General features: G+C 38.3%; 1 protein-coding gene across 1 annotated transcript; it reads right to left on the bottom strand.

The window, feature by feature from the left end:
• Positions 1-286: 286 nt before the first annotated feature.
• On the bottom strand, positions 287-5445 carry LOC110855303 (neutral ceramidase). Its single transcript, XM_022103727.2, has 8 exons — positions 5292-5445; positions 4927-5228; positions 2653-2939; positions 2388-2583; positions 2031-2321; positions 1506-1845; positions 1049-1341; positions 287-596 (listed from the first exon to the last, which is right to left on the bottom strand). The coding sequence occupies exons 1-8, from the start codon at positions 5424-5426 to the stop codon at positions 428-430; spliced, it is 2013 nt and encodes a 670-aa protein (XP_021959419.2). The 5' UTR covers positions 5427-5445; the 3' UTR covers positions 287-427.
• Between the last annotated feature and the right edge of the window lie 3556 nt (positions 5446-9001).

Consider the following 9001-nt stretch of genomic DNA (forward strand, 5'->3'; position numbering starts at 1 on the left):
TATCGGTTTTCGAATTTCCAAATTAGACAACATTTCCCATAGTACTACATATGTCAAATTTATGCTCTCACGCATTATTTTAACATGCAGAATGGAGTTTCAATTTCTTCCAGATTGGATAGGACCAACTCTCATGTACCCCGTATCTAATTCCCAGTAAGAAACTAAGGTTTACCTTTTCTAAGTGTGATGCAGATGTTCGTGATTTGCTTTAACACTAATGCTTATACTTTTGTAAATATTATTTTTTATTCGTTATACATTTACGTTTTTTGATAAACCAAAATTTCATAACCTTCCCATTCGAAATAACTTGGTGTGCATTAATTTATTCATTTGATTAATTAAATATACAACACATTTTGTATCATATACATAAGCCGAGTTTAATTTCGGACGCAGTTGCTAACATTATGCGTGCAATTAATTACTTAACTAAAAATTCCCTCGATTTTCCCTCATAGTTATGCATATTTCCGTCCACTGTTAACTTATAGTATCCAAAATGCCGAATCCTATATGTGCCGGGTTCCATGTCGGGGCTGAGGAACCACCGTACTTCTACTTCTCGGATCTCAGGTCCCCTCCAATGGAACCTGCAAAAATAATTAACTTAGGTATTTTACATTATCAAAAAAACGAAATTTCTAATTTAAAGTATTGATGTAGAGCAGGGTATGCTACCCCGGGTTTTTGGGGTATTGCGCGTGTTGGGGTAGCACTATTTACAATTCTAAAAGCTAATTACCTATTAAAATTAAATTAATAAGCTGGTTTGTTGCGAAATTAATGAAAAATCAGATTGTTTTTACAGCTTAGAAATCCTGAATGCATGGGATACTGGCTCAGTTTGCCCCCAAAACCCCGACTACCCCGACCACCCGCAAAACCCAGGTAAAACCCCTGGGTATGAGTTTTCAATAGCAAAACCCCGGGGTTTTCCTTACCCTGATGTAGAGGCATGTTTGTAGAAAAAAAAGTTTCTCAATATGAAAAATACCAGAAAGTACTCGGGTTGTGTGTTTTTCAAGATTAAGCAGATTCTTACAAAGTATCCACATCAGCATCAGTCCTCCAAACACCCCAGCGCCCAGTTATTTCAATTTTCTTCTCAACTATGAAGAATGTTCCCCTCCTCAAGCCCGAATTGCGTGGTGATCCAGCACTAAATACGACAGAGATTTCTATGTCTGTGGCACTGTCATACTCCGGTTCGGCATCACGAATAATGGAACCAAATTTAAGAGGTGGGAGAGGGTCAGGTGCGGGGACTACTTCGGTTCTTAGTAAATCCAGAAAAGAAGGAGGAGACGGTCCACTTGGAATTCTGTCAGGGTCATTCTGCGTAAGTAGTGTTATAACAAAAATCGTTAATTTTAGACAGAGTGAATTCTCCCTTTGGCTGAAAAGTTATTCGTGTTATATAAATATGTCAGAATTTTACAATTTTTAAAATTATGCCTTTAAATAGTATTCATGGTATAAAATTTGCATGGCTTATTAACCTCTTTAACAGCCTTGGCCATTTCAATCATCCAATACGTCACTAAAGGCACGGTGTTCTTTCCGAAAATGGTGGCTCCACCCTCAAATGCTTGATAATCATATTCTTCCGGCGTGGTGACATAGTTTATGTAGTTATTGCAAAGCCCAGCAAGAATAACGGTGGATTCTGTGACGTTTTTCACAGCTCGTTGTACCCTTCGGCCTGCCATAGTTGTAAACTCACCGGGCAACCCGAGCAGGGAAACAGTGCCAATTTGGAAATATTGAACGGCAAATATTCTCGGTAACCAGGCCCATGGTTCGTCCATTTCGCCGCCAGCGATCATGATTCCTTTTGGCCTTGCAGGAAGAGAATTAAAAAAGCTTAAAATAGCATTACTAATTCGAAAAAGTGCAAAGTTGCTTGTTGGGAAAATTTGTAAAAAGTTAAATTAATTTGCACATTATTCGTGTTCACCATGGTGTTTTGAAACAAAAGAAATACATTGCTCGTTTTAGAATTATTGTTCCGAAATTCCACTTACAATTGACATTCGGTCATTTCTTCTGAAGGAACTTTGATCAGGTCACGAATAATTTCCCACAGTTCCCCCTCAGGATCGAATTCTCTGAAATATGCAACCCCCATGGCAGCCTTGCACAGCGAGACATTCTCAACTTCCCCAGAGCTTTCATTTAAGTGCGGAACATTCTCAACATGAACATCAACAAAATGATGGGAATACCCGATCGGACCGGTTACCAAATTGTGGTTCTCAACATTTTCAAATAAAGCCCAGGCATGGTCAAATTGTCTTTGCCCGGCGTATTTCATTCTGACATAAGATAAATACATCAAGATAGAGCAAAATTAAGGAAATTTAATGTTGCATTTAATATACCGTAGCACTCTGGGAGTAACATCAGGATCTTCGGGTTCTGGCCGTGGGGGAACATCGGCTTCTTCCCATGACGTATAAACTCCTCCAAGATTTGCAGACCCAAACCCAGACACAAAAGCACCTTGTCCCGGTCGTTTTCCAGGATTCATCTTGTAGTCGAACAATAGAGATGCATATCCTTTGTGGTCCGAAGACACTAAAAAGCGGTGATGCTCACATTAATGAATGAAAATGTTATGGGAATGTAACAGTTAAATTTATCTACCAAGAGGATTGTCGCCTCCTTCATTGAAATCGCCAGGATGGACAGCAAACCAATTAAACGCTCCGAGAGGGATTGAATCCAAAGTCTCAAATTTGAGAAGGTCCATAACCACATCTACGGTCGTGTTATAGAGATCCCGTTCCCACTGCGGGTTTCTCATATAGGCGCCCTCCCTCCGCCTATTTTCATTCACCCTTTCCAGCACTCCACTGGTGTAGTACATCCTTCCAAGTTGGGCGGAAGTTAAGGCGTTATCAACCGCCTCATAAATACCATCAACAGAATTCCTATTATAGAATTAAAGATGAAAACTAAATTAAAAACTTAGAGAATTTATATCGATCACTTGATTCAGATTGTTTTATGTCTGACAAGGGACACTATTGAAGTGGGTGTAGCGTCCAGGGTACCCACTAGAGGAGAGCCGAGCCTGGGCTTCTTTCGGGCTAGCCCGAGACCGCCAAGGACCAACGGGCTTTGGGCGGGCCGAGCTTTGAGTTGGGTTTTTGCGGGCTTAGGCGGGATGGGCTTTTTGACGCCCGAAAAAAGCCCCACTCATATTTCTTTCCTGATGTGAGGCAGTCATCAAATTTATTACAAAGCGCGCACTAGTGGAAATCATGCTTTTCACAATTCATTATTGTTCTCTATTAGGATTTTCACTTATAAAGTTATTCCACCCCACCATACACATTTTTAGAATAAACTATTGTTTATCGCTGGGAGAGCAGGAATTTAAGAAATCTGTGTCGTGAGGAAGACGATCACAATCTCCTTGAACTTATTAGGCGAGTGCTAATCTCGGAGTTACGCCTTATGTACTTATTGGCATAAACTGTTTTGCATACATTTAAAGTGAAAATAGTTAATACTAACTGTTTGAAACATGTTGATTAACGGTTTTGCTCTATGTGGTTAAGCCCGTTGGGCTTGAGCCTGGGCTGGTTTTCTCAACTAAAAGCCCATTGGCCTTGGGCGGGCTTGGGCTTCTGAGATCTGAACTTGGGCGGGCCCGGGCCTGGGCTTTCGAGTTGGGCTTTGAATAGGGCGGGTAGGGTTTTTGGGTAGGGCTTTTCAGTCGGGCTTGGGCGGGCCGCGCTTGGGAAATCCTAGTCCCGACTCACCTCTAGCACCCACTATGTTTTTTAGAATCTACTAGATGCAGGACCCATCCATATTTCCGTGTAAAACTCATATTTGGCGCCATGGCGTGGCGCAAAACTTAAAAATCTGCGTGTTCGATCAATTTCAAACCTCCATAACTTTTGCAATTTCCATGGGATTTTCAAAATTTTGTTCTTAAAATGATCACAAAGGTCAAAATCTTAAGAAAAAAGAGAATTTAAAAAAATTTTATTTTTCGAAATATTTAGACGATTTTGTAGACGACTCCCAGGCCTTAAACATTTTCGAAAAAATGCAACAATCAATTTTTTGAAAAATTTCATAGCGTTGGAAAGTTCGACGACTCACTGTCATATTCTTGGCCAAATATTTAGAAAATCCCTATACGATTTCAAAAGTTACGGCGGTTTTAAAATTAAAAACATTCAAAATTTGCGAATGTGGCGCCACGCAATGGCGCCAAATGTGAGTTTTACACGGAAATGCGAATGGATCCTTGATCTAGGGACCTAGTAGATTCTAAAAAGCATAGTGGGTACCCTGCATGCTCCGCCCACTTGAATAGTGTCCCTTGTGAGCATAAACTGTACTCCAGGGTTTCCAATATGAGATGAAATAGGTCTCGTTATCTGATTACCTATCATATTACCTATCCGACAATAGATCTCTACTTACCAGCATACCTATTCACATTCACTCATTCAATACAAAATGAATGAATTGTTCATTTATTATTCACCAAATCAATGAATAATGAATGAATAATTTCTTCAAACTTTTTGAATGAAGGAATAATGAATACGCATTAATTTATTTCATGTGAGTGAAGAATGAGTGAAAATTTTTATTCATTATTCATTTCCCCCAATGCTTAATGCATGCATGGTGTTTTTTGAGAAATTCATTCAATAATACGAAATTGAATAAAAAATGAACAATGAATCAATGAATAATGAATGAATAATATTTTCCAAATTTTGAATGAATGAATAATGAATGAATAATATTTTCCAAATTTTGAATGAATGAATAATGAATTCATAATAGCTTCCAGATTTTGAATGAATGAATAATGAATTCATAATAGCTTCCAGATTTTGAATGAATGAATATTGAATAAATAAATATCATTTGAACAGCTTTGCTTACCAATAAGAAACAGGATTGAATCCCTTCGACTCAATCAACAGAAAGCCATAATACGTCATGAATCCCGAGACGCCAGAATGTGTATGAGTTGCGGAAATCATGATATTCTTCACACTAATTTTGTCTCCATATTTTCTCTGTAGCTTGAGAACAACTTGTTCCACGAGGGAATGGTCGATCATTCCCATATCACAGGTGATGTAGACCACCACATTCCCAGAGGTGACCGACTCAACGGCAAAAGCTCGGGCGTACTGCCGAGTGTATATCCCGGCGGCTTGAAGCCAACCGATGAATCCATTCTGGGAGCGAAGAATCATTTTCAGTAATTTTTATATTTTTTAATAATGTGTGGGATTTAGTACCAGTGGAGTTCCGGCAGGTGGCCCAGTTATGTCCCCAATACCTACTCCTACTTTATAAATTCCTTCGTCATCCTGGCATCGCCCTACACTTAAAAAGGAGACGAGCAGGAGCGAGAAATAATGCTTGGACAACATTCTTCGACGAGTAGAAATTCAGTACAGCAGGACAAAATCCTTGTAGTCCTGGCAACTTGTTACGTCAACTGATTTTGTTGATAGATAAGATAAAGAGTAAAGTTTCACAGTTAGCATGTACAATCAATACTGATTAGTTTACAATGCATATTGCACAACTTTTTACAAGAATGGTTGCGAATGGAAGCAATTAGTCGGACCGATATCACATGCCATGTGTTAATCATCGATCAATTGATTGTTGGAAGTGTTGTAATAATGTTCAAGATTGGTTTGACTTTGCGTTATCTTCGCGAGTTTCGAGTTTAATTAAATAATTGTTATCAATACAACTAACAAATTATTTGCAAGCGGTGGAATATTTATTCTCGTAAAAGTATTATTTTTATATTAACTCAAAATAATGAAATCCAGCATTACAAATATGTCACTTGGAATCTACTAAAACTTGATGCTTCTTCTGGGTCACGCTCACGACCATGACGGGTGGCAGGAGTTTGTTCACTATTTTCTCTTGGATAAGATGTCTGTACGAACTGAGTACTGGAGTGTCGTCATCACCTCCGTATCTTGATGGAATGTATCCATCTCTGGTCTGGTATGAGGACGGATTTTCGCCTGTAATGTCACCTGGAAAGATTGGTGAAAATAATTTTAACAAATTTATTAAAATTGTATATATTGCCCAGGTGAGGTATAATTTCTTTACTCAAGGAAAGCTGTTCCTTCAATATCTCCTTCGCCGTCGTCATCTCCACTCTGTGGCCGGCACGAGACGACCACGATTAGGTAAATTAGCGACTAAAGAAATCATGTTTTTTTATTTGAAGAAGGCATGTATTATTTAAGAAAAAAATTAAGAGGGAAATAGTTTTCGGACAAATTCACCAAAAATATGACAAACTTCATTCCAACTAAAGAATAAGCTGACTCCTTGCAGATGAAAGTCTCAAACTTGAATAAATCTCATGCACCAAGCAAATTCAACTTTATATAAATACATATGAAAGAATAATTCAAAACTATTCCAACTACAGATTTATGATCGTGCTTCTGTAAAAACTTATTTAAAATATTATTTCTAAAATAAAATAAAAAGTAAATAAAAAGTAAAGTGGGTAAAATTTATTTCTTTTCCGGCATAATTCGAAAGCGTGAGTGAATGTATAGAGTATGAAAATTGCGATAAAGGATGCGTATCCAATTTTCCGTTACGAATAAACTCGACGCTGTTTTCAACCTGTAAATATAATGCAACACTTATTTTTATTGTTATCGTTTAACAATGTAAATCAGTAATTGGTCGACACGTTGTAATTGCACTCCCCAATTCGTCGTTAAATTAATTCAAATTTATGTAAACGCAGGGAAAATGAATGCATTAGATTTTACATTACATAACGGAATTTTGCAAAAAAATCTATGCAAACTGAGGGTGTAAGTAATCGCACCGCAGTATTCATTCTGAAAGACAGAGTTGACAAATCTGTGTGTGGGTGCGCGCTCTACCCAAATAAATAATAACCACCACAGAAACTGGGCACAAGTTTAGGTTGTCTTCCGGGGGGAGCAGATGGCGCATAACTTCACTCCATCGATTTCTCTATACAAATACATACACACTTCAGTGGCGCCTCTACCGCCCTGGGAGACAAGCAATCCTCCTTGCTCTGAGAACAAAGGACGTAAAGCGCGTCATCCATGTATTTACAGATCCATGCTAAACGTAAACGGTTTGACATATTTGAAGTTTCAGTCCCTTATATCTATTTAATCAAACTATTGGTAGGTGTAAGAAAGGGCCACAGTGTAAGATCACATTCAGCATTTTGCGTAAACACTCGCCAAGAATCAAAGCACTCCTGGCATCAAGATGCATTAGTTGCAATCGATTTTGTTAATGTAAACGACACAATAGGAATATCCTAACCAACTGTGAGTCATAATGCAAATATGTATTAAAGTTATATCGTGATTATTCTTAGTCTGTTCACTCCAAAAACATGAACATGCTGTAAAATATATAAGTTATGGGCGAAACCTCTTATTTTAGAATTCATTCCACTTCGTCGGAAACGTCGGACTTAAAAATTAAATAAACTTTTGAGAGTTGACCGCTTAAGGGCATTATGCTCAGCAATGACTTATCAGTCGTGTCTAACCATTCCTCACAATTAAGTGGAGGGTCAAGGTGAATTAATTGATCGATATCTTGGTCACACTGCATATTGTTAATCGCTGTAACTAACTCGGGTGAGAATTTTCTTTAAGTCAAGCGAAGTAAAATGCTTTCGAGCGATATACAAATCTCGCCAGGGAGCAACGAAATGAGATTTTCATGTTATGTTAAAAAACAAATGTCAATTGCGCTGACAAATATCCGTATGACAAATTGAAATTGTCATAAATGTCCAATTTGTCAAGTATTTAAATGTCGGACAAATTGGACATTTATGACAATTTCAATTTGTCGTATTTGTCATATTTGTCATATTTGTCACAAATTTTAAATGTCTGACAAATTGGACATTTATGACATGTCAATATGTCAATTTGTCCATGACATGTCATGACGGTACATCCCTAATTTAGTGCAAAATTTATTACAAATTCTAATAAATTGCGCTAACTGCCATCTCACTTTCCCCTATTTATGACTTGATGCTACTTGTCAATTAATGTCACAAAATGGCAGGCGACAATAACCGGTTATTGTCACTTAATGTCACTTGTCAATGTCACCCGAAACCCAATTATTCTATACGTAGGGTGCGAGTACCGGGCGAATAGTACTTCGTCATTTTCAGCGAAAACATCTAAAAGTACTGGGCAAACAGTACTTTTGCCCACACTTAGCACGCACGCATGTTGCCTCCGCATATATGTGGTAAAGTTCCCTATTGAATTAATTAATGGTCTTATGATACAAATTGAAAACTGATTAACAATTGTGTTGGAGTGTGTTAATACTTACCACGCCCCTTTATGGGGCAAGGTGAGATTTTAGCTGGAAATGTGGTCAAACACAAAATAACAGTGTAAACATACGTTAAATAAAGTGTAATCATGGTATTTTGTGTTTGGAGATGTTCCCAGTCAAAATCTCACCGTGCCCCAAAAGTATTTATGGACCACACCCCCATAATGCTACTTTAGGTTTGTCGATGTTTCCGGCCAACATCTCATAGGGGTGTGGTTGGTATTGACACTCCCCCTTCAAGTTAGAGTACACCCACACGATCACTGTACATCTCAGATATTATAATCACACCCCCAGAGCTTGCAACCTGACATCTGACTGGAAAATTTTCGACTTTTTTCGACTTTGGCGTCGTCAATACGGTCATGGCGTCGTCGTAGGTCAAAATGATGTCGATTTTCGTCATTCCCTTCGAAAATAACGTCTAAAACAGTGGAAACAAAATTTTCGACTTTTTCGACTTTGCCGTCGTCTACACGGTCAGGGCGTCGGCACAGGTCAAAATGGCCTGCGGCATTGGGTAACCCTTCTAAAATAGGACGTATTCGATACCCAATATGCTGGGGTTGTCATTTAAGAAATTCATGACCTGTGA

Source organism: Folsomia candida, unplaced genomic scaffold (assembly GCF_002217175.1).
Source record: "Folsomia candida strain VU population unplaced genomic scaffold, ASM221717v1 Fcan01_Sc012, whole genome shotgun sequence".
Taxonomy (NCBI): domain Eukaryota; kingdom Metazoa; phylum Arthropoda; class Collembola; order Entomobryomorpha; family Isotomidae; genus Folsomia; species Folsomia candida.